At 38.1% G+C, this 26,745-nt stretch overlaps 2 protein-coding genes across 2 annotated transcripts; both read left to right on the top strand.

The window, feature by feature from the left end:
- Nucleotides 1-552: 552 nt before the first annotated feature.
- Nucleotides 553-5,623, top strand: sprtn (SprT-like N-terminal domain). The gene is made up of 5 exons (XM_044168901.1): nucleotides 553-1,200; nucleotides 1,468-1,567; nucleotides 1,926-2,054; nucleotides 2,141-2,423; nucleotides 3,367-5,623. Exons 1-5 carry the CDS (start codon nucleotides 863-865, stop codon nucleotides 4,413-4,415), a joined length of 1,899 nt encoding a protein of 632 aa, XP_044024836.1. The 5' UTR covers nucleotides 553-862; the 3' UTR covers nucleotides 4,416-5,623.
- A 7,970-nt stretch (nucleotides 5,624-13,593) lies between these two features.
- Nucleotides 13,594-22,181, top strand: fam89a (family with sequence similarity 89 member A). The gene is made up of 2 exons (XM_044168907.1): nucleotides 13,594-14,011; nucleotides 16,358-22,181. The coding sequence occupies exons 1-2, from the start codon at nucleotides 13,763-13,765 to the stop codon at nucleotides 16,649-16,651; spliced, it is 543 nt and encodes a 180-aa protein (XP_044024842.1). The 5' UTR covers nucleotides 13,594-13,762; the 3' UTR covers nucleotides 16,652-22,181.
- The last annotated feature ends 4,564 nt before the right edge of the window (nucleotides 22,182-26,745 follow it).

Here is a 26,745-nt window from a genome sequence, read left to right on the forward strand (position 1 = left end):
ACGTCACGGGACTCAGAAAACAAGATGGCCAACAAATCACATACAACAAACATTTTTCAAATAAATTTGGTCTCTTATACAAGTCAACATCGTTCTTTGATTATAGCACTTGAAATACTAACTATAAGTAAGACTTGGCTAGTTGCTAATTTTCATTTATTTAATCACTGAACTACAACAGAAAAACCCCGAGTGGATTTTAGATTGGCCAACTACTTGAAATAAAGAAGACAACAAATCCCAGAATTCCTTTCTACGATTTCAACCCAAGCGAAAGTATTGTCAAGTTTGCGAGAGTTACTCAAATGTAGGGCGGAAAACAACTGTCATAACATAGGCAAAATGTTACAACGATTTAAAAGCATTAGTATATGCCGCAGAACAACGAATAATCGTACTTAAAATATACATTGAACAAAACTAAAAGTAGTTGTACTAACCATACACTTCTCTAAAAAAAAAAAAGATGGCTGCAGCTATGGGCTTCACAGTCTATGGGGCTACAGTTATTTTCAGAGGTTTTATTTTGAAATCCGTAACGGATGTTCTTTGGTTGTATTGTGATATACTTGACACAACTGTTGGCGCTAGTTTTGGACTGACAGTTCGCAAACAACTTCGTCCAACATGGGGATGTGGATGTTATTGCCGAAATCATGACAGAAATCCGAGTATTTCTACGGATAGTATATTTGACAGACTGTGTTCTGGCTCCAATGATTCTGTCGTTTGATATTTGAGAGCCCTGTACAAGCTACGTTAGCTAGTTAGCTTCAACAAGCTAACATAACGTTAAACGTCAACCAAAGCTACTTGGCTAGCTACCTCAGCTTACATCAGCCTTTCTACTGTTTCTGTTGTAATGGATGATGATTTGCTGCTCGCCATTCAGCTACAGGAGCAGTTTGACAATGAATACGAGACGTCATTGCTTTCATCAAACGGCTTTGATGATAATGGCTTCGGACAAAGCAGTAAGAAACGGAAAGTGGAGGTAGCTGGTGGTGGCAGCAGCAGCGATGTTGTTCCCTACTGGAAGCCGACTGTCCAGCCCGAGAGGCCGCTGTCCATCGTGGACGAGACCTGGGAGATGCTGGACCCCAGTCCCGATGTCAGAGCTATGTTTCTGGAGTTCAATGATATGTTCTTCTGGGGGAAACTCTGCGGTGTCGAGGTTAAGTGGAGCCCAAGAATGACACTGTAAGTCACCTAGTATGTCATATTTTCTTTTGTTGTCAAATGCCAAAACTACACTGACTTGTAGTTAGGTGCAGTAATGCCCTTACTGAAAATAAAATGGTCTGATTTTTGTATGGGGTTTGGTGTGACCATAGAAGAGAAAGAAGGGGCTGCGTCTACCCAGTAAATCAGTGCTGCTGGGTGCAAATGATATATCCAGTGGGGTTTATGAAAGGGCTGTGTGTCCTGCCTCTGATGTCTCCTGCTCTTTCTATGCTTTTCTCGTAGGTGTGCTGGTGTGTGTTCTTATGAGGGCCGAGGTGGACTGTGTTCAATCAGACTCAGTGCACCTCTGCTGAAGCTTAGACCGAGAAAAGACCTGGTGGAGGTGAGGTGGATAGTTACACCGATCTTGCTTTTTAAGAAGTACCGAGCATTTTATCAAATTCTAATCTTACACCTTTTATTCAAAATATTTCAAAAACCGCTTATTTGAAGGCTTGAAATGTATGCAACCAGTTTACTAATAGAGATTAGAGAGAGATTAAAAAACATAACATTCAAAATATATAAACAGGTAAAGAAAAGTATCAGGTTAGATCTCCTAAAATACACCCAAAAGCAATTCTTCCTCTGAATCTCAGATAGAAGGTTTTCATGCATGTCAAGAGACATTTTGCCGTCAGCAAAAGAGCATGTGTTAGACAGATGTTTCTAGATTCATTATTATATTTTTGTTTCCACAGACTCTCCTTCATGAAATGATTCACGCGCTGCTGTTTGTGACCCAGAACAACAGAGACCGAGACGGTCATGGCCCTGAGTTCTGCAAACACATGAATCGGATCAACAAGTCCAGTGGGACAAACATTTCTGTAGGTGTATTTTCTAATACAGGTATTTATCTGATATTGTCTTGTAATAATAAAATATCCTTCTGAAACGTCTGTCATCTTGTCAGATCTACCACAGTTTCCACGATGAGGTTGATGTGTACCGGCAACACTGGTGGAAATGCAATGGGCCCTGCCAGAACCGCAAGCCCTATTTTGGCTACGTGAAGAGGGCCATGAACCGGGCTCCATCTGCTCTGGACCCCTGGTGGGAGGACCACAAGAGGACGTGTGGAGGGACCTACACCAAGGTCAAGGAGCCTGAAGGATACGGCAAAAAGGGCAAGAAGGATGGGAAGACCTCGGAGAAGAAGGCCTCAGGAAATGGAAAGCCTTCAAGTACAACGACAGGTGATGAGCTTGTTCCTCTGCTGTATGTTCGGCTGTAATAGCTATAAATGTTATTGTGCATTTTCAAAATATTGTAAGCTGTATGGTGTAGAATAAAAAAACACACTGGGCGTCATACAAATACAATTAATGATGACACAGATAAGGTTTAATTGACATGTACAAAAAGCAAGAGAGAGCATTTTAACCATTATTTTTCATGTTTTGTTTTCTCATAATAATAAAATGATTAGGTCACGATCCCAGAAAAAAAGTATTTACATATGTCTAAAATATATTTCTTGTGATTATTATAAGAAACCAAAAGTCCTCTTTACCCATTACCTTTCTGCCAATTTAGGAATAGTTTAACATTTTGGGAAACACGCTTAATTGCTTTCTTGTCGAGTGTTAAATGAGAAGATGGAGACTATTCTCATGTCTGTATGATAAATATGAAGCTACGGCCGGTTAGTTTAGTTTAGCATAAAGACTGGAAACATTGGGAAACAGCTAGCCTTGCTCTGTCCAAAGATAACAAAATCCACCTTTCAGCACCTCTAAAGCTTACTAATCAACCCGTCATATATTGTTTGTTTTATCCGTATAAAAACTGAAATGTATAAACAAAAACACATTGTGGTTTTATGGAAGCTTTTGTGCTGGACTGTTTCTTGGCCATGCGCAGTAACTTCCCGCAAACCACAACTTGTCAGTTTTACACTTCAGTATCGACCATCTCATCAAACTCTCAGCGAGTAAGTGAATAAGTGTATTTCCCAAAATGTTGAACTATTCCTTAAAGGCAGATAACACTATTTACTTAAGCTTTTAGATTGGGTAGCAGCTCTTCACCACATGTTTTAGAGAATCCTTTCACAGCATAATGCAATGATTTATTTGGTCAGACATCTCAAAGGAAGTCTGTTGCCTGACTCTGAATTTGTCCCTTTTTCCCTCTCAGGTTCTGGGTCACAGGACATAAGGAACATTATCCCATTTAGTGGCAAAGGCTTCCTACTTGGAGGGTCACAGTCCTCCACGTCTTCCTCCCCATCTCACAAACCAGTAGTGCCTGTTGTGAAAGCATCCTCGTCCAGCCCCATCTCTTCTCCAAAGAAACTCTTCACCCCTTCATCTCCAGCTAAAAGTCTAAATTCTCCTGTTCGCTCTGGTCTGGATCAAAAAGGAATCTCTAGTGCCTTTCCCGGCATCAGACCAGCTACCTCCATGGGGCAGAAGCCACCTATAAAGAGGTCTGTCAGTAACACGAGGGTTTTTGTCAACATCAACGGCTCGCCCGTGAGAATCCCCAAACCCCACGGCAGCAGCGGTAGCCAAGAAGCAAATAAAATCAAACAGAGGTCCATTGAAGAGCTCTTCAGCAGCACAAGCGTCAGGATGTCAGTGAGTCAATCCTCCACCTCAAACACAGAAACTAAAAGAGATGCACTGACATCACCAAGCAGTACAATGAGTGCTACCTCTGCTTCTTCCTTCTTTCCTAAACAACAAAGAAACCATTCAGCTTCCTCTCCCAGAACACCTAAGCCTAGTCCTAGCAAATCCAGCAATTCGAATTATTCTTCTGTGGTTTCAACAGGAACCAAAGGCAGCCCTATTAAACCAACACATTCCAAGTATTTCAATCATTCTGATAGCGACGGTACGTCAGGAGCTGCTGGTGGGGGTCAGACATCGAGGAAAAGGTCGTGGGACGACCGCAGCAGCTCAGCCAGCATCTTTGACTTCTTCCAGAAGACCTCAGGCAGCGATTCAGCAGCGTCGAGGGAGTCCGTAAAGACAAAATCACCTGCAATACAGCAAAGAACTGCCACCACCTCATCCTCATCCTCCTCTACTTCCTCCCTCCATTCCTCTGCAGGACTGCACAGTTTTACCCCCTCCTCTTCATCCTCTTCCTCCTCTGCACTGCTGGTCAGCTGTCCTGCATGCCAAGCAAAGGTGCAGGAGTCAAAGATCAACGAGCATCTTGATTCCTGCCTCTCCTGAAAGAGGAGGCGCAGATTGGGAGTGTAGGGTGTGTGCAGTAGAAGGGATGCTGCAATAAAACCAACTTTTAAAATGTTTTGAGAAGTTTCAGCAAGTTTGCTGCGTTGAGTTTTTAGGATTTTACGTGACGTTGCACTGCTTGACTTTGAGATCTTGGATATTTAGTGAAATAACTTTTGATTTGAAAATAATGGTTAGACACCGTTTTACTACCAGATTGGATTGTTTTCTCTGTTGTTGTCACTGTTACCTCACTATAATAATGACAATTGTTCTCTCACAAGTGCCTGTCTGAGAGCTTGTGCCTTACTACACCAAGAGAACAGCAGGTTTTAACAGATAATGTAAGTTAATTGACTTTTACTGTCATTTTCATCAGGCTAAACAAAACAAACAACATTCCAGTAAGTTCTGTCTGGTGGCTGGTACAGTACCAGTTTGTGTACTTTACCAGAAACTGAAGCATTCTTGTTTTAACTATGCTGAATACTTAAAGGATGACATTCTCATGTTACTTTCTATCATACTGATCAGTTCTGTGAAAAACCTCTTCAATTGTTTCACTGTAGGGCTAACTACTGTACAACCTGCATGTCTGGGATCACAGGGTGCTGGTCTCCTTTACATTGGACTTGACTCTAATTGAAAGCTACAACAGCAGGGTTGCAGTGAAGCAATTGATGAGAGTTGATTAAAAATTGATTAGTTTGTTGTGAAAACAGACCAATTACGGTTTAAATCGAGAATCTGCTGTGTTACGTGCGTAGAAAGGTTATTTTTGCGTCCTCTGGGGGAGGATGGCTTTCCACCTCAAATCTGCATCTGCTGCCCGTCAGGCAGCAGGGAGACACTGACTGACCTCTGCTGATCTGAGGGAATCAGATTTCAAACTTGCCAGCTATTTATGTCTGCACGTCTTCACATTTACACTGCACCCATCTGCAGTGCCTTATGCTAAGTAATTCAGTAATGCACTGGTATTACTGATGAACTTCATCAGTCCGATCTACAGTATAAAAAGTGAGGATGGTTTACATGCTTTTGTTGGCAATTTTATTTTTAGGGAAATGTTTAGATTGCAAAATGCTCATTTTACTGCTACAACATGAGAATTTTATATGTGTTCCAGTTTTTATGTTGTGTTTGTTTTAAAGGAAATTGCTAAATATGTTTTAGGTTTTGTTTCCAAATAAAACATTTTTACTGAACTGTTTGCCTGAATATTTTGTATGGAGCAGAATTCAATGCCAGTATCTTAACAATTAATCATCACATCAAACTGTTAAAATAATAAATGAATCCGTACATAAAAATAGATATCCACAGTAAACAATGCAAAGCCAAACATTAGTTAATAAATACACATTGCAATTGACTAAAAGGCAAACATTGTAGTGAAGGTCAGCTATCAAATAATGAGTACAGAAGTAGAATAAAATAAAGGTGCTAAACGCTAACATACTGGTGTTGAGCACATATAATGTTTACGACCATCTTCGTTTAGCGCGTTAGCATGCTAACCATTTCTAAGCAGTTTATAAGTATAGCTGTGGCTGATGGGAATGTTAGTATTTAAACCAAAATATTGGACAAATTGAAATTCTGACCTGATGATGACACTAGACAAAAGGTCATGGGCTCACCAAAGTCGGTTTAAGGGGTCACAAGCTAAAAAGGTTGTGAAGCACTGCTACTCAGAGTAAAACTTGAGCTACAGTAAAAAAAAAAATACTAAAAAAGTACAATAAAAGCAAAACTATTTTAACTATAAGTACGTAACTTTTTTGGAAGTACAAAATAATGACAACAAGTCCCAGTAAGTGTAGGCTAATTGGTTACTTCTATCTTTGGCATTGCAGGCAAACTACTATGTAGCTGCTTACAGTCACGGGATGGATAATGGTTTGACTAAATGAGAAAACCTTTAAAACTCCTTTTGAGCACTATATTTTTAGACCACCAGCCAGAATGGATGTTGCTTTTGCAGTTCAAGTTTATGTTTTTGATTTGGGGATAGTAACATTAGTTTTAAATACAGTATCAATGTTGCCTCAAGCAGCTTTAACCATCTGGTCTCATCACGCAGAGTCTTAGTAGAGTGCATCAAAGAAACCAAGACCACTGTGAGCGCTCTAAAGTGTGCATAGTGAAAGGAGTTGTACTGGAGACAGGGAGAGGGTGTAACAGAGCTGGTGGGTGAGCAGAAAGAGGGGGAGGAGGGGAAGGGCAGAGGTCAGACAGCACGAGGCCAGCTGCTGATCAGGACCACGCCCTCAAAAGCCCTGACAAAGCATGTCAGCACACACCCATCCCATCTCATTTACCACAGTCCGCTGCTGCACAAATCTTTGATTACCATCTGGCTGCACGTGCATCACCCTTTGAAGTGACGAGTAGATCTGGGAAAAAAAGCATGAATTTTCTCTGGTGTTTGAGGTACCAAAATGTGATGTTTAAAGAAGAAGAAAAGGTCCTGTTTTGTTATTTCCAACCGTGAGCGCTTGAATGAATAAGAAGTCCTATTTCTGACTTCTGCACTTGGAAAGCAACAGCTCACAAGGAGCACTTAAAAGCAACATACTGTACTTGAAAGCACAACAAGTCATATTTCTGACTTCTTCACAACTCAAGGAAAGTTAATTTTCACCTGATGAAGGCCTAAAAACCAAAAAGTTGTTAATAAAGTAAAGCACAACTGACCCAACAGTGTGCAGGATTTTCTGCTTCCCTCAATGCCTACTAATTTGACTTGATGGTGAGGAAGAAGTATGCAGATCAGTACCAATACAACTAAGTGAAAATATTCTGTCACAAGCATAGTCCTATTTAAGTAAAAGTACAGAAGTATTAGCTGCAAAATGTATTTAAAGTATCAAAAGTGTAAGTATTATTTTACTGTTGTAGCTAGCCAAGGTGGAGATAGATTTAACTGATTCGTATCTAGTTAGGTAGTTTAGTTCAGTGGTTCCCAACCTGGGAGTCAGGTCCCCTCCAAAGGGTCACAAGATAAACGTGAGGAGTCGCGAGATGATGAATGGGGTAGGAAAGAGGAAAAAACAAAGTTCAGTTCCACACATTTCTATTCAATTTTTGGACTTTGGACTGATTTTTTGCTTTTTTTTGTTCAAATTGGCCTCAAACTGTTTTTTAAATGAAAACATCTGAGGAGTTTAAAAGGGAAATCACTCTTTAGTGGATCTGCTAACAAATCATACACATCTGAAACTGACAAGAGACCCCAAGTGATCACAAGGCAAAAATGTTAGGAACCACTGGTTTAATCTTAGACTGAAAAGTAACTATAGCTGTCAAATAAATGTAGTGTAGTAAAAAGTACAATATTTCCCTGTGAAATGCAGTGGAGTAGAAGTATAAAGTAGCATAGTATGGAAGTGAAGTAAAAGTACCTCAGAATTGCATATAAGTACAGTACTTGAGTAAATGTACTTACTTTCCACCACTGACTCACATTCCCACAGTGAGAAATTACTCATTGTTTCCTGTCGTCAACAGAAGGAAGAAGCTGTTTTACCCATCGAGTGGCTCCAGAGCAGGAGAATGTAGGTACATTTTTGGGCACCACTGGACCTGCACGCACCATTGATGTGTTTTTATTATATTTATATCATAGACATGGCTTCCACATGTTGTTTGTGTGATTTTATACTATACAACATACACCCATTGTCACTACAATTACCATAAGTCATTCTGATCCCACTCCTGTTTGAGTCAGGGAGGAAGCTGTCATTCTCCTCCCCTCCAGAGGCCCCTCAGCAGAGGGAAACTCATGTCAGTGACAGCAGCTGTTCTTACCGGCCACTCCTCTTCCCTGACCTGCTGTACGCTGACACACTATAGGAAGCTGACCTCCTCCAAACACACACATACACACACCCTCCCTCCTTCCTTTCAGACCTATTGTGTCTCTCCGGCAGTGATGCTTCCCAGACAAGCTCCAAGTTCAATGTGATGTTGTTCTGTCTGCCGTCGCAGCAGCTAGATGGAACTGAAGCACATTTTGGGGTGATTATTTCTGATAGAGGTGCCAGTGTTTTCTCTGCAGAGATCATTTATCAACAAATGTTGATTATGTTGGTTATGTTTTCTAACTTTATATTTTAGTCTATGCGATGTAACATTTTTCAAGACACCAGCTTACAGGGAGAACATCTCAATTCATTTGAGAGTATATAAATGTTAAAAACGGCAGTACATGTTCACTGGAACCCAGAAGGTGGCACGGAAATGTTTTCCTTTAAACATGTATTTATACAGTGTGTGTGTGTGTGTGTGTGTGTGTGTGTGTGTGTGTGTGTGGCCCTCAAGCAGAATCTGAATCAGGTTTATTGCCAAGTAGGTTTTCAACACACAAGTAGTTTTCCTTGATATTTTGGTGCTTAACGGTCACAATAAACATAGTAGGAGAAAAGAAAAAGAAACAAGTACTGCAAGTGAATAATCTTAAATAGAAAATAGAAATTTAAAATCAAAAATATGTAAAATATATCTGTTTTAAAATTTGTTTGCAAAATTGGAGACAAACTCTTCAACATACAACACAAAACATGTAGTGTATAAATATCAGTAGCTAATTTCTTTTAATTTAGTCTGAATTGTCTCTTGATGTGAATCTTTTTTAGACTCTTTAAGCTTGTTTTTTCGTGGCATCATATCGCCTTATGATAAATCATCATAAAGCGATATGATGGCACGATACTGCCATATCTTGCCATGTTCAATGGACGCCTGTGATTTCATCCATGATTTAGTGTGGCGGAAAACCTCAAATGACTTATTTATTATGGAAAATGTTGAAGCCGATATTCTATGCGTAGTCGAAAATATCTTACGAGGCAAAGCAAATTTACAGTATTTGTACCACAGGTCTGCAATTAATGATAACTTTCATGATCAGTTCATCTGTTAATGTGTTATGATTATTTTACTCAATTAATCACTGAGTTTATAAAATGTCAGAAAAGTGAAAAATGTCACAATTTCCCAGAGCCCAAGGCGACCTCTTCAGATTGTTCGTTTTGTCTGAACAACAGTCTGAAACCCAAAGATATTCAGTTAACAGTGATAGAAAACAGATAAAAGCAGCAAATTTGAGAAACTGGAGTCAACATATGTATGGCATTTTGCTTGAAATATGACTTAAATTATTAATAAATTATCAAAATTGTTGGCAATACATGTTCTGTTGATGGATAGATTGTTTCAGCACTATTTTATTGCATATTTTATAAACACAAATTGATATTCAAAGTGCTAAAGATAAGGCATGAAACAACATTAAAAAGACAATAAGAAGTAAAATTAGGGGGGAAATGGAGAATAAAATAAAATGAAGGTAGACAAAATAAAAGACAAGCAATGAGAGAATGTATGATGGGAGAAGTCTGATGGCCTTTTGTGCCTACATGAGTACTTACTGTAATTTTATTTTGGCCTTTGGCAAGATATCGCTTTCCAGCAGAGACATAAGCGGATATCTTTAGACCATTATTAGCTGGCCTACGCCAAGTGATGCAAACTCGTTGTGCTTTTTAGAAAGGCAGATTAACACAAGCCTGCTACGGTTACATGCATCCCCAGGGGGTGCCATCATACGCCTAATCCTTTGATCTCGGGAGGCAGTGGTGATGGTGATGATGGTGATGGTGGTGATGAAAGCTTATAGAGGGGTCCTTCTGCTCATAAAACCCCAACAAAACAGATTGTCCTTCATCAGTCTCTTTAAACTGTGCAGCTGTGGACTGTCAGCTGATGGCTAATTGTTTTAAGAGCAGGATTAGGCTGTACAGAGAGGAAGCTTTTCAAGGGCGAATATAACATATGATACTGTTGACTGATAGTATGGTATTAAAATAGTCCAGCTAGTGTGTGTAATGTTAATCATTCATATACAGTACTGAATACTGCTGTAGTATCATGGTATAAATTCTTGTAGCGGAGGCTAAAGCATTTTAGCCAGGAACCTAATGCTAACAAAGTTAGCTAGCTAAGGCTGCCTATCTGACGCTAACTTTAGTCAGAAGACTACACCAGCTAGTAATATTAATCATCCATATACTATACTGCATGCTGTAGCATCATGGTATAAATTATTGTAACAGTAGCTAAATCATTTTAGCCAGCAAGCTAACGCTGACAAAGTTAGCTAGCTAAGGCTAATAAAAGTTCACAGACACCATGCCTCTATCTTCTTATTATCATCATCTTCAAGTGCATTTTTCTTGTCTTCTTCAAGGACAACAATGGAAATAAGACTGTATAACCCTTGACATTTTGTAGATGTGTGGGATTTAATGTCTTTTTTCTCCTAATGTCAAAGAAACTAGCTAAACAAAAAACTTCTAAGTAGCATTAGCTAGCTAGCTTTTTTGGGGGGGGGTTCTAAGTGATTGGAGGTTTAAGGAAAGGGACAAAGTTGTATATTTCTTTTTACACTACATTTCAGTTACTTAACTAATAATATTATGTAATGGTATCTTAAGCTAAATTTCTTGTCTCATGACCTTTTACTACATTTTGTCACTTTCAGGTCTGCATGCTAACATCACTGATTTTGGAATATCCCTGACACCAATGGTGGAGGAAGTATTCAAATCCTAAAAGTACTAATACCACGCTGTAAAAATACTCCATTACAAGTAAAAGTCTTGCATTGAAAATATTACTTAAGTAAAAGTATCTAAGTATAATCAGGAAAATGTACTTAAAGTATTAAAAGTAAAAGTAGGCTACTAAATGCAAACGAATAGCCCCTGTGACTGTTATACTTTTATATATTATATCATTAGATTACTGCATTAATGCAAAGCCTGCAATTTCACATCTTTCAGTGACAACAGTGTATGCAAATGAAAAGCCTGTTTCTCTTATGTAAGAAACCATCATTTTTTGCTAAAATCTATAACACAGACATGATATGAATGTTGTTCTTCTCATCTCACTCCCAAGAGAGAAAGTGAATACACATATACTTATTTCACGACATGTTGAGCTATTCCATTATTCCTTTTTTTTTTTTTTTACCAATACTTTGATTTATGAAAACAAAATATCATCAAATTCTTACTTTTAGGAGCCATTAAGGAGCAAGAAGTCTTAAAGAAACAAAAAAAAAGAAGCTTGAGACCCCCCCTGGCTGTTGTGCAGGGTGCTCATAAGTGTGTCTTAACTGTCTGTAGGAAATGAGTCAGGTTTCATTCATTTCAGTAGAGCGATTAGGAATACAAGGCTTCAGGCTTCATCCATCTGCCTGACTCCATGTGTGTGTGTGTGTGGTACAGCACATGTTCCTCTTTTGCCGAGGAGCGTGTGTGATGCTTTTGTGTGCTGGTTTCAAGGTTATTGTTGTGTTATTGTTGTGACGGGAGCTGGGGGTGCGGGAAGTGAAGCCCACCATCTGTCCTTTATACTCAAACTATTGTCCTGCACACACACTCCCATCATGACCTCAAACCCTCTGTCTACACTGCGGGGGGAAATCCATCAATTGGTTTTATTGTTGGGACTCAAATAAACACAGTCTTCCATTAAAGCAGTAGGTAGACAATCAACGCTAAAAAAATATTGATCATGTTAACAGGCGATAATCAATGTTTCATTATTAGAGACAGAACAATACATGCAAAGATGAATACATTTAAAAGATCATGAATTACAATTGTCTTGCTTAGTCAATAAACTTGAATAAATTATGAATAAACAGCAAATATTTATGATATTTGTACATTTTGTGTTTATAAACACACTAGTTTTATTTAAGATTTACTTTGAAGTTCAAAGGAGTCATTTTTATTTGGATTTAAATGTGTCAAGTTTCTTCAATTAATTATTTATTTAACTCAAGAGAAAGTGTGTATCAATTATTCAGTATTTTAAATGTGATACCCAAATTTATTGTATTGTTTCATTTCTCATTGTAAACATTTGGCAGTGGTCTTGTATCATCTCTTGTCTCTGTTTAAATTTAATTGTATTTCTTTTTTATCTGTTCTTTTCTGGTGTTGAAACCACTTTGTATAGTGAAACAATATATATCTATATAATATGAAATTATACATCAATAAACATGATTGTTAAGACAAAGAAGGTAAAAAAAAACAGAAGAAAAAAAGACACTGTTTTCCTGCCTGTAAGTATTGGCAGGGAGACGCCCAGCAGCCAGTGTTAAAAGGACAGGAAGCGGATTTTATTACTCAACCAGAATCCAGTGTCGTCAAGTTGCAATAATTAACTATAACAAGACCGAAAGTTAAAATTCAAAATAAAAGATGAGTATTTTTTTCTTAGAATGGCAGTCTGTACTTTGGACAATGCTACAAAGCATATTTCCTAAGTTTGATCTGTATTGATTTTCACAAGTTTGAACTATATTGGTTTTCAAAGGGTAATACCGTAGACTGTATATAAAGATCTGTATCTATATATACAGTCTATGGGTAATACCCATGTCAAGATCCACATGTGGTTAATGCTTATGTTGTAAAATTATGGACATTAGTAGCACTAGTAGTGGTAGTAGTTGTCTGCCTGGAGATTTTTCCACAAAGGAAACATTTATTTTTTTTTGGCTCCCACAAAATGTCAACGCCATACAAAGACCCCAAAAAAGACGTTAGTTTTTAACTGTGGGAGTAAGATCCAATTTTCATTCATTTTTCCATATCATTTTATCTTTTTTTTAAATTCTCATTGCCTGTGTTCTTTTGCCTCTCTAATGGTTTTATGTAAGTGAGTAATTACTTTATGATAAAAACATTTTCTTAAAATGGGATTTTGTTCAAAGTGCTGCATAATTACAATAAAACACATGTGCAGCCAATATGAACTAATTAACTAGTTATTTATATTTAATATCGTCCAATTTAATATGAAACCAATCAAATTATACTATATCATATCATGGGTGGAGATGGCCCATTTGTAAGATGGTCAAATGGTCAAATGGTACATTGGCAAAATATGTCTTTCTAACCCTGACTCAACATGAAACATTCAGGTTAATATTGTGAATTGGAAAAAATGCTTTCCCACAGATGAACCCACAGATTATACTTTAACTTGTGTTTTACATTTAGAAAGAAAATAAACAAACACCCCCTACAACATGTTCACCAGTGATGCTTTTATTTTGATCATCATACCGGAAACCGAATGACTTGATTCCGGATAACTTGACGTGGCGTTGCTGTCCGCCCTGGGCAGAGAAAACCACGGCTGTTGCTCGGCTTGTTAGGTGCGGGACACGGCTGTTTGTAGGTTTTTTAAGGACTAAACTGTCAGCTTCAGTGTAAATACTAACATTTCTTCGCGTAGTAACTCCCAGGACAATGAATGGTAAGTCAGCGAACGGTTCGGTGGGAGGAATGGCCTGTATCGAGGGTCTGCCCCCGCTGCCCAAGAGCCTGAGCGGCTTGCTGAACTCAAGCGGCGGCTCCTGGAGAGACATGGAGAGGATGTACGTAAAGAAAACCATGATCCAGGACGACCTGAGCCGAGGCAGGAACAACTCCGACAACCTCCTGGCGAACAAGCCGGCCAACCTCGACGCTGCTCTGGCTCTTCTACGGAAAGAGATGGTAACATTTCAGGGAGTGTTCATTTTATTAGACGACAAGAAAGTGCTCCGTTTGTCACCCCTTGTTTGTCGAAAGCTGTTTAATCCCAACGCGCTGTACATTCGTATTCAGCCAAATCCCCCAAAGAAACTCTGGTAGTTTAATGTTGCCTTGCTTTTGGGCAAATTTACAAGCCGTTTAGCACACAATTTAAGTTTATTTACAAATTATTATACTCCCCTGGTACATTCGGCATATATACCATTTACCATACACCACATTTCATAAATAAAATATCACTTTCAGATATGGTTCTCGCTTTTTTGCAGCAGCCCACTTAGATTTTCTAATGGAGGAAGATGTTACAATCGAGCAAGCCCAAAATTACGAGCATTTTTGTGCATTGTTATCAGTTCCGTTTGTTTGTATGTTTGCCGAGATTATGAAAATACCCTGTTAATTCCCAATTTGTATCACTTCACTTGCTAGCCCGTATACAAACTCGTTTGTAAGCATAAGAAGATAAAACACTATTTTTTAATATGGAGTCTGGCACAAAGAATAACTTTTTTTTTTTTTTTTATACAAGAGAAAACAGGATCAGGAACAGCTTTGCATTGGATGAGACACATTAATCCATTAGGCTTGAGCTGATTTTTATTCTAAGCTCAGTTTAATACCTTTTTAGCTTTAGTATAAAAGTTTTGTTTTTCATGACACATGAGCTAGCATAAAATTTGTACTAATACATGTTATTATATTCACTGATGTGTAAACAGAGTGAGACACTGTCTACACACTCTTTACACTCCCTTGCCAGCAGCAGGGATTTTCATAACCGAACCAGACCAGATTTCATTATCAAGGTAGACTCCTCCATGGCTCTTGGTCAATACACAATAGCCTGTCTCCTCATATCCAGTAATTTAGATGAAAAAGGTTAAACTGTTGCTGAAACTCTATCCCTTTGCCATTTTTATTACAGGCTTTACTAAATCCTATTTCTGCTTCATGTGCTTTACTCTCCCTGCAGCAAGTTCCCTACTCGAGACATATTGCTTTGTTGCTGTTAATGTATTACTTTGAGTTTGTAGTTCACGTTGTCTAATAATTTGTCAATGTCCCACTTTTTAGAATCTGTAAGCTGCTCCCCCAGTTTATGGAGCACAGTGCTGCTCGATCTCAGCTGTTTGAACTGTCTCTGACTTGCATGTCTGCCCGCTGTAATTTGTTTGGAAGACAATGCAGTGACCCTCAGTTCATACTGCACTGTCAGCTGAGTGGTGTGCAGTAGAAATCCCCTTTTCAACCCTGCCAATAGATGTTTTTAGCCTTGAGTTAGTAATATCGAAATGTCAGGTAGGGGTACAACTAAGGATTATTTTTGATTACCTATTTATTCTGTTGATTATATTTTAGAGTAATGAATCGTTTTAAAATTATTTGTTTATAGAATGACAAAATAGTTTTTAAAAAAAATGACCATCAAGCCTCACTTGTTTTGTCTGACCAATAATCCAAAAACCCAAAGACTTATATATAAATGCAGCAAATTCTCACATTTAACAGTCTGGAACCAGTCAGTGTTTGGCATTTTTCTTCGTTAAATAAATCAAACGGTTAATTGATTATCAAATCTTTTGTCGATAATTTGTCTTTTCATCAAATAATCAATTCATCGACTTACTGACTTAGCACTGCTGTCGGGTTATTAATGTCATATGCCCTATAGTTGTCTGTAGAGAGCTGAAGCAATTAGTCGATTTATTGCTTTTTTTGATTGACAGAAGATTCATCAGCAATTCTTTTGATAATCGATTAATCGTTAAAACACCAAAAATGGCTAGTTCCAGCTTCTTGAGTGTGAGGATTTGCTGCATTTCTTAGTAAGCAAAATCTCTTCTGGTTTTGGACTGGTGGTTGGACAATATAATGACATTAATTGTTAGTTGCCACTCTAGTTGTCTGGGGCTGTATCGAGAGTCTGGAGTACCAATCACAGATTATTTATAAAAGAAAGATCTTGTATCACTTATAGTTTTTAAGCTTTAAGGAAAAGGGCGGTGTAGTCCCTCATTCGTCCAGGAGTGTTCTATCTGCTTTAAGGAAAAGCAGATTTTATGTTTAGCTCAGGCATTTTTTGGTAGTTAGTACTCGTGCATGTGCATACAGTTGATTTCTGCATTTTGTGTCAGACCTGCACTGCACCTGAACAAGTTAGCATTTTTCCTTGTGGACCTGAAAGTAGCTGAAGTTTAGAACAAAGTATATTCTAAAATTACAAAGAAAAGGCCTTTTAAAATAGGTGGACAACTCTATCAGAAATGTATCATGTATTAATTAGGATCTTAATACCGCCTTCTCTAGGTGGGTTTGCGTCAGCAGGACATGTCCCTGCTGTGCCAGCTGTGGTCGCTTCACGAGTCAATCCAGGAGTACAAGGGCAGCTGCCAGGACCTGAGCGCCGCCTCCAGCCTCAGCATGATGGAGAACGGCTACTTCGATGAGGATGACGAGTATTACCCAGAGCCTGGCGCCACTCCCACCGGGGAACAGCCGGATGGAGAGGTTGGAGACGAAACGGCAGCAATGGCAGCGGCCAAGAATGGGAGCAGCGGCAGCAAAGACGACAGCTGGGACTCCTTTCATGTTACCATCTGAGGCCTCATTTTCAGCATTTTTCTGTAGATGGATACATATTTCGGGAGTAAAAGACTAAGTTGAACTGGAGGAAAAGTTGAGCGGCTCTGGAAACCTTTTGGCCTCCGAGAAGGAACTGGTTGATAGCGGCTTATGGTATCTCTTTACCATAATAGACTATAAATATAAAGCTCCAGCTTAACCTCAGCTCCTCCTCAGGTGAAACACACCCCTGCTTGTGCTGCAGAAGGTTTTTTTGCAGCGTGACCAGGAGCTTTATCAGCTGTGAGGCCGGATGTTTTGACACGTGGTTTGTTATCACCCTCTCAAACTCAGGAGTTGAGATGGATTGTATTCTGAGACTCCGTATACTCAAAATTAGGCAATATATATTATTTCTTTTTATAAACAGCTCTGCTGCTGCTTCTATATCGAGTAGTTTTGCTCGCCAGTCAAATGTTTTTGGCAGAACCTTTTTACATATACAAAATATATGAACAAAGTTGTATTATTTATTATATAATATAAATAACAAGATACTTGCTTTCCTGTTACTCTCTTTGGAAGTTTTGTACTGAAACTCTACCCAGGTACAAGGGTACAGCATTTACAGGTTGGGAATTGGGACTTAAAAGGTGAACACGTACAATGGGACTTCTGAACTCTGCAATCGGTGTTGGTGCAAAGAGATGATTGACTGTGTGGACATGCTGATGGAGACAGTGTGTGTGTTCCTTTTAAGTGGTGAAATCATTTATTTACTTAAATCCAGAAGGTCTGGACAGAAGTTGTCTGACCTCAAGAAAGGAGAAAGAGGTGAAGTCCTCAAACCTGTTCACGGTGTAAAAATGCTTGAAAACTTGAATGAGTTTTGGTACAGGAGCGAGGGCTACACTTTTTTTGCCTTTTTAGATGGATCTTATATTTGCTCTGAAAATGTGAAATGTTCAAAATGCTGGAAACAGGTTTAACTGTTGGCATAGGTGCAAAACCTGGAAGCCCAGTGTACTAAGCTGCAGATAGTGTGCTTCCATGAGACTTCAAAGCTGTTAGTGCTTGGATGCATTACGGGCAACTTTGATGTGTCACTGTTTTCTGACTGGGTGGTGTAAAAGGCCCAGATGGTTTCGATCGGGCAAATTATGCATTGTATTCTGCTGTGCTAATCCCTTTTATGATACATCAACTGGGTCTTGTTTTCATAGTTATGGCCATCATTCCTGTCGATAATAATTTTATACTCATCAAGTTAATTGATCTGGGGACGTGGCAACATCGCTAAAAAGAAGTCAGACAGGGATGATAACATGAGATGCCATGTTCCCATGTGCAATATTATCATAACTGATGGAATGAATATGAAAAAACTATGAAAATAAGGCTCAAGTTATAATTAACAACAATTATCCTTCAACATAGCCAGGTAGCAAATACTTAACGGGATATACTGACTTATTCAGCCATTTTCCTCATAACCAGCTTTGAGACTTTTATTCTCAATATACTCTTATAAAATAAATGTTGCCAAAAATTGAGAAACTGTGATTGGCTGTGATCAACTTCTCACATAATTTGCACTCGCTGGTTGGAATGTTTGTTCATTTATCACAGTGACATCTGATTGGCTTGTGACGGTCAGAGAGTTTTTGCAAAGTTCACTTTTGGTCTAACAAATTAGTTTCTGTGGTCACCGTGGCCTTCAAATGTTGCTCGCAGTGTAAACCCAAAGCTGTAGGTCTAAACCTGGTAGCAAGTATCAATTGAACACAGGGTACTTTATAATACTTTGTATCCTACATAAAAATCTTACTTGATCATATCATAACAACACGTGCAACTGGCTGAACATTATTGAAGACATGTCAGAGGGATGTAATGGACAATATTAAAGTGTTTCAACATACCTGCAAACCTTCTAGGGGCTGTTTAACTATCTGAGCCTCATCCTAAAACTGATTATTACTTATTTTAGACTCTGTGTATGTTTTTATTTTTAATTTTTTTGCTGTTGTCCTGTGGCTGGCGAAGATGTTTGGATGTGCAAATATTATTACTTCTGCGACACGTGAATGGTTTGTGCAGTCTTCTTTAATATCTAAACTCCACAGCAAACGTCTCAGCTGAACCTGTAGCATGCAACAGCACAGCTCAATACACAGCAGCTGTTCTAGCACTCAAAATACAAAATGACTTTACTCTGTCAACACCCACCTTCCACTTTGAGACGGTGTGGAAAGTTTCAGTAGCGTGTCAATATTATGTCTGTAGAGATCTTATGACGTCATCTGTTTGTAGACTGGTCCACTATTTGCGTGCTTGTGGAACACAAACCAAAGAAAGTACAGCAATCAAAATGAAAGTATTTGGTTTAAGGTGCTGAAGAAGACATTGTCCTAATTAGCTGCTCTCAAATGGTTACATTTTACTTAAAAGGTACAGTAATGAGATCTGATGTCTTGAAGAATGTCTTTACAAGTCGTTTTGCAGCTGATGAATGGAGTTGTCAGTTACCATAAACATAGTATCAGTAACTGTGTACAAACCCCAAATTTCATAGTGACCCACAGTAGTTATCACACAGACATTACAGCAGTGTAACATTAAAGGAGTAGTTAGACATTTTAGAGAATGTGCTTATTCGCTTTCTTGCAGAGAGTTAGATGAGAAGATCAATACCACTCTCATATTTATTTAAATATGAAGCTAATGCCAGCAGCCACTTATCTTAGCTTAGCATGAAGACTGAAAACAGGGGAAAACAGCTAGCTTGGCTCTTTCCAAAGGTAACAAAATCCACCTATTGGCACCTCTAAAGCTCACTAATTGGCATGTTAAATTTCATTTGTTTAATCTGTACAAAAAAGTTTAAAAACGACATGTGGTTTTACTCGGTGTTATGTGTGGGACTAGAAGAAAGCAACAAGACAAGAAAGCAAATAAGCATATTTCCCAAAAAACTATTCCTTTAACAGCTTAATAATTTCTATCAAAAATGTATATTTCAAGTATTCTTCCTTTTTCTAGTTAAAATTAACTGCATGAGGTTTTCTTACTCTCACAAGCACCTCTCTGGAAATCATAACACACCACTACCTACTCACTTTTAAATCTGAAAACTTGTCCCGTTAATATCCATAATGCAAGTTTCTAAATAGAACCAGAAGCCTAAAAAGTTTTCAATAGAATACGACTCCATCATCTAATAAGTTGGATTGAATGTTTGCTCTCTGTTATTTGCTACAAACCTTTTGTCTGTACAGTAAACCTGCATCTGAATGCTACTAATCAGTTAAAAACACCTATTTTATCACTGCAACCTATCGCTAATCCGAAGCTAATCAAAGCACATACGATCAAACAATATAATTGATTCAGTTTAAAACGTTTGAGTAAAAACCTGACCCCAGACGTTTTATTGGATGTCTACACAATTAGTGCCTTTTGTAAACCTGCAGGTTTCAGACCTGTGGCTTGCTGTTCAAGATGGGGATGAGAATATACCATAAACTGTTAATCATTTGACTCGCTTGACATGCACTTGCTTCTTAAAGCTGCTACGTGTAGAATTTGAAACTTGATGCCTTTTACAACCTCCTAAATCCCTTAATGGTAGAGTATTATCAGTGTCTGGGTAAACAAATGTTACCAGTCATTGTGCTCCAACTAGAAATCCAGAAAATCCCAGAAGAGCTGCTTAAAAGGTGTGCTTAGAGATTTGGAGGTTTGCTCTGGCCTTTTCCAGGCTCTGCCATTTATTGTTTTCTTTTTTTACTCCTGTCAAAGGCTCCTTTTTCATTTTATTGACGAGGATGCAGCTGTTGGGAGTGGTGTATTTCAGATGCTTCCTCTATGAAATGTGAGTTGCTTCACACACTTGAAGCAGTTCTCATCCTGTCTTGGTTGATGCTTTCCAGAAATTGTACACATCAAACGTGGGCTGCAACATATACATAGAATAACTCAGTCATGGCATCGGTTTCCTACATTTATTCTGTCAAAATCAAAATTTTAAGTCTTCTACATGTAGCAGCTTTAACTTCTAAAACTTGTAGCAGCCTTAAAATCAGTCATGTCATTTGCAAAATATGGTGCACTCCTCATTTGTTCAAACATTTCAAGTGTTCAACTATAATTTTGCACTTGTTTGTGGTTGTTCTGTGCGAAATCCTGCAAAACTACAACTACCTGATCCTCTTTGAGTTGGTCTTTATTACACAGGAACACAGTGCTCCTTGTACACTAACTCTACTGTAACTAAATCCAGCACAAGAGAGTTAGAAAGGAGTTTTAAATTGAACACCAGCAAATTGTACCCAATATCGTACCATTAGCAGTTATAGAGCAGAATAGAGTGTGATTTCCTGCTTTTACACCCCCTTTCATGTGATTATTGGATGTGTAATGTGATGCCATCTCAGGGTAAACGTGTGGCTCCTGATAAGAAATTTTCAACATGTCTTCACCCTGGAGGGACAAAAAATTCTTAAAACATTTGAACACGATTGTAATGTGACACGCTTTGTTATTTGGTGGTGTTTTTTCCGTTCATGTGAAGCCTCGTAACTACAACGGATTTATTTCTATTTACATACAAATAAATCAGCAAGGGCTTCTTTCTAAAGCCGCCATTTTGCACCAACTTTGAACAATCACATGAAGAAATCAATTGTTAGAAGAGGCGGAAAGACCAATTTTTCTACTTGAAGTGGCCTCAATAGACCAGAATGCAATGCAACCACAAAGATTGCATGTTTTGACTAAAGTGAGGGGTATTACTGTAATGACAGTCACGCCTCAGTGTTCACTTCACACCCCTTTACTTTAGTGGTTGTTAAGAGGCACTCTGGGAATTATAGGAAGGATGTTGAAGTGGGTACATGAAATAACTTAATCAGAGATTGATGATATTTAATGAGAGAGTGTCAGAGAGGAGATGTATTAATGAAACATGTTGCTTTATATCGAGATGAGCTGTCAAAAGCCCATGTTTCGGTCACCTAAAAATGTTGTGCTTCTAACTTTTGCTTGGCCCCCTGAAAAAAGCCCCAAAATGCATAAAAACACAGGTTTTTCACAAGAACAAGTAATTATTCTCTTGTAGCTGACCTGTGTTGAGATCTATGTTTCATCAGTTGAATTTTAGCATGTGAATCAGGCAAGAAAAACACTTAGAGGCATTTTTACAGCCCATTGTTAGCGTCGGCATACTGAGCATTCAGATTATTATCCACCTTTTCTAATTACTGGCTGCGGCTGTTAAATTGGTTTGAATCTGTCATTGGAAAGTGAAATGTCTTCATATTTATACTGTATATCATTCATCATAATCATTCATTAAACCACTATAGTGGAAAAAAAGGTTTTAATGTATTTTGTGTTGTGTAAGCAAAAGTTGTTTAGAGAACGTGATGCCTGTGTTGTTACCATCCATCATTACTCCTGTTCTTTAATCCATGAATGACCATACTACTGTTTCTTTGGACAATTAGTCTCAATCTTATCATAGTTATTATACTGATATGAATTTAATAAATTTGTTCCATACTTCTCAGGTTTGGAGTGAGCTTTTTTTAATTCTTCTACATGAACACTTTGCAGAATAGAAACTGAACCATTGTAAAATGGCCCTAAATCAACCTAAAGTGTGTGCTTGACCAGAAGACAGAGAACACAAGAAGCTTGTAGAAAGTTTGTTTTCTTTGCACATTTCTCCCTCCATTGAATATCTGTCACCTTGTCTTAAAAACCTGGAACCTCACATTAAAAATACATCATTTGAGAGTCTTAATGCCCCATGTTGGTCTAAATGTTTTTCAGAGGCTTTTACAACCTGATATGGATACAATTTCATAGCCATGCTAGCAGCTATGTGGTGCAGTGGTGCTTTAGCTAAATGCTAATGTCAACATGCTAACATGCTGTTTAACATGTTTAGCAGGTATAATATTTACCTTATTCACCATCTTAGTTTAGCATGTTAGCATGCTAACATTTGCTAATTTGCACTAAACGCAACAGTTGAGCCTGATGGGAATTTCATTAGTTTTGGAAGTATTTCGTCATAAACCAAAGTATCAGACACAACTGAATGGGATCACCAATGTTATTACAGTTCACCCTAAGGGAAATATAAATGTCTGTATCAAATTTCATGGCAAGTCATCCGATAGTTGTCAAGACATTTCATTCCTGACCACAAATGTGAACCTCATGCTGATGCTAGTCAGGGAAAGTCTGGATCACCAAAATCATTAGGCTTCATCCTCTGGGGAACATGAAAGTCTGTACAAAAAATCATGGCAATCCAACCAATAGTTGTTGAGATATTTCGGTCTGGGCCAACATTGCCGTCCATACACCCACTAACATTGCTAAAAAGTAATAAAAAATAACAAGACAGAAAATATCAAATATCATCTTCATTCCCAAAACCCCTACCAACCCCAGTAAAACTCTACAAGACACAGCTCTCTCAGACCCAACTGCAGTCTTCTTCCTCTCTCTGCTGCTCTACTTCTTTCTTTTTCCTGAATGCATCTCACTCTGACCTGCATTTAAATGCACCGATCTGCATTTTGGTCTTGAGCAGCTGCCATGCTGGTGCAGTTCCGCTTTAATTGATCATTACTGCAGCAGGATGTGACGGCTTTGATGTAGCAGCTTCTCATGCTGGGAGGTTCAGATGAATTGCTGATGATGATAACACTGTTTATATTTTCATACTCCGAGACTCTGTTTAAATTTCTCATAAACCTCCCTTTGAGACTGAAGAAATGGGTCATGCAACATTTCAACTCCATATATGCAGCATGTTTTCTGGTGGTTTGGTATCACTGCTTTGTGAATTTTGTCTTCTGTGACAATCAGCTTTGAAATCTCCATCTGGCAGAGTCTGCAATAGTCAGAAAGGCGTTTCTTGAAGCGTAGTTTTACAGCCATTTGGCTGATAAAGGAAAACAACTCTGTTTTTTACTGAGCATTTCCACAGCCTGTTGTAATTAACGAGTGGTGTACTCAAGTTACATGTACTTACAGGTAGATATTGTACTTTTTACTCCACTTCAATTATGTGACAGCTATAGTAACTAATTACTTTGCAGATTAAGATAAAAAAAACTATGAAGAGCATGTAAAATATGAAGTATTGTTGTACAGTAAATTAAACCACTCAACAGTATATAAAATAACTCCACCACAAAAATGCTGCTTACATGTTAATGCAGCAGTAATGATAATCCAATTGTATAATGTATAATAATGTAACACTAACAGACCATTTTGAATACATAATGAATGCTTTTTACTTTTGTACTTTAAGTACATTTTGCTATTAATATTTATTAATATACTTTTACTCAAGTAAACTTTTACTAGGACTTTTACTTGTAATGGAGTATTTTTCAGAATGTCGTGGTGCTTTGTAATTTTATTTATTTAGTTTCTTTTTTTTACTCTAATGTAAACAGTTTTTTTCTTACTCTACTGTTGTTTTTTTGTTTCTGGCCCTGCAATGCCAAGCAATATATTTTTGACTGAAGCTGTCTGAAGCCAGTGCTTTTTTCTAACTCTATATTCATTCATGTTTAAATTTAAGCATTTTAATACCCAAACAAAATTGCATGTATTCAATGTTTCTCCCTCAAATCTCCTTGTCAGTTCGGGGGAGCCCCAAAACAGCATTTAGATCTTTAAATAGACATTAAAGCTTTTCACTCAAATTCAGGACCAGTACTGAAAAGCGAATCAGTCAAACTGCACTGGAGCTGGACTACAGCAGACCTGACGTCAAATGAAAGGATTAAATATAACCCTTCTGTATATATCAGAAAACAAGTATTCATTTAAAAGCTTTATAAAAGCGCTTTAATATTTTCTTTGTATAAAGGCCCTCTACACACGCAGTTGTGCAGTATGCATCATTTGAAGCCCATGTTGTCGTTCTCTCTCTGCTCTGCTCTGGTCTTGTGCTGTCTGTCTGAGCGTCTGTTAGGAGATTAGAGCAGATTAACATAATCTTGATTGAGAGAGCAAATCCAAGGTGCACATCACTCTCGCCATCAGGGAGGGATGGGACAGATCAGCCACATCAGAGCTGGAGTGTGCGGGGACCAGCAGATGGCACGTCTATCACAATAACACATGAACTGAAGTCGCCAATTGCTGATTTTGCTCCTAATTCTTGTAAAATATTGTCAGAGAGTGTCTTCTCTCTGCAAAACTGAAGCCCTCCAGAGTTCATTCCTCTTATATTGTACTCTTGTTTCCTTTGTGTTGTTGTTTTCACTCCATTGATCCCAGTGAGGCCAGTTCATGACAGACCTGTTTGTGTTTCAGGTCTGGACCTGCTGTCTCTTTGACTAAAAGACAAATGACCACTGGTTAGTGCGCAACATATTTCCTGGTAATTTAATTGTTCATTATTATTAAATTTCACAGAGCTTATAGTATAGCTGAATAAGACTCTTAGTAATATTGTTTTATTTTATGTTCATTCATTACATTCTGTCACACTAAATACCAACCAAAACCTTCGTCTTTAAAAAATACTTCACTGTTCGGCTCAGATTATGCTATTTGATCAACACAATGCCTACTGGTCAACTTTACTTTACATTTTGGAATAGATAATGACGGATTATTAGATAAAAAGTTGCATCGACTATGACCTCCCGTCTGCACTTATTAGGTAAAATAACTCCTCAATATGAACACGAATCAGATACATTTTCAGCAAAGGTAAAGGGTTTTATATCAGCCAATTGTATCAGGAGGGTGAACTGACTTCAGGTTGGATTTTCCCTCCAGCTCTGGTTCTTGGCTTACACTCTGGTCCAGACCTGGTAAATGGCTGTGAGGTGACTGCTGTTACAGTAATCTGATTAGTCAGACTCAGATTAAACCACTGCATGCCACAGTAATTGACCAACACTTTCCGGACTCCACATTTAGAAACTCCCTCAGGCAGATTTTGTCCAGGAGAATCAAACACTGTGTCAACAAGTTATACAGGCATAACGGGTTGATTCCTATGCTTATTTCCACATTTGTGCATCAATTAAAGAAATGTAAGATTGAAATAAAAACAGGTAGGCAAGACATCTGAAAACTTGGTATCTGTGCTTATAGACTTCAGAAAAGAGTCTCCCATAACTTAATTTAACAGACAAATGATGCATTTTGTACAGGATGTTTTTAATGGTAGAACACATATTTTGAGTACAAATTGTACAACTGAGCTCCAAACTGGACCAAATGCTTTCAACATTCTGCTGCGTGGATCCATGAAAACACCAGTTCATCTCTGGCAGAATAAGATGTTGGTATGTTTTGGTCATAAACTGATTTTCACATGTCTGTGTTATTAAACTCAAACTGATCCAGATTGTGTTACTCTCCACAGAGACTGGAGCACAGATCCACCAAGGGTGAGGACACCTAACAAAACATTCCACATTCGTGTGCTGTCTCCTCAACTGTTCACAGGCCTGTAATAACATGTAGCCAGTGGTGGAATGTAACTAAGTACATTTACTCAAGTACTTAAGTACAATGTTGATGTACTTGTACTTCACTTGAGTATTTCCATTTTATGCTACTTTATAACTCTACTCCACTACATTTTTGAAGGAAATATAGTTCCTTTTACTGCATTAGTTACTAGTTATTTTTGCAGATTCAGATTATTAAAACAAAATATAAATCAACTAATGATGTATGATGTATTATTATGGCTTAAGCCACCTGGCAGTATATAACGTAACTGAAATTAGCCCCACCTTTACGAGCTGCAACATTACTATTACTACATTACACATTAATGCATCAATAATCATAATCCAGTGATATAATATAGATTTTTCTGCATAATGACTACTTTTACTTTTGGTATATTTTGATGCCAATACTTTTGTACTTTTACAAAATGTACAAGATGCAGGACTTTTACTTGTAACTGAGAATTTTCACACTGTGGTATTGCTACTTTTACTTTGGTAAAAGATCTTCCACCACTGCATGTAGCCATGTGCAGAGGCAACACACACACACACACACACACACACACACACACACACACACACACACAAATCTAATCATAACATACAAATCTGAGTAAC

The sequence above is a fragment of the Siniperca chuatsi genome, linkage group LG16 (assembly GCF_020085105.1).
Source record: "Siniperca chuatsi isolate FFG_IHB_CAS linkage group LG16, ASM2008510v1, whole genome shotgun sequence".
NCBI lineage: Eukaryota > Metazoa > Chordata > Actinopteri > Centrarchiformes > Sinipercidae > Siniperca > Siniperca chuatsi.

What these genes read in the sequence shown, in the direction of transcription:
- sprtn (XM_044168901.1), top strand. Translation starts at nt 863, where the DNA reads ATGGATGATGATTTGCTGCTCGCCATTCAGCTACAGGAGCAGTTTGAC. An exon ending in TGGAGCCCAAGAATGACACT is followed by an intron (nt 1,201 to 1,467) that starts GTAAGTCACCTA and finishes CTTTTCTCGTAG; the next exon opens with GTGTGCTGGTGTGTGTTCTT. An exon ending in CCAGTGGGACAAACATTTCT is followed by an intron (nt 2,055 to 2,140) that starts GTAGGTGTATTT and finishes TCATCTTGTCAG; the next exon opens with ATCTACCACAGTTTCCACGA.
- fam89a (XM_044168907.1), top strand. Translation starts at nt 13,763, where the DNA reads ATGAATGGTAAGTCAGCGAACGGTTCGGTGGGAGGAATGGCCTGTATC. An exon ending in CTCTTCTACGGAAAGAGATG is followed by an intron (nt 14,012 to 16,357) that starts GTAACATTTCAG and finishes CGCCTTCTCTAG; the next exon opens with GTGGGTTTGCGTCAGCAGGA.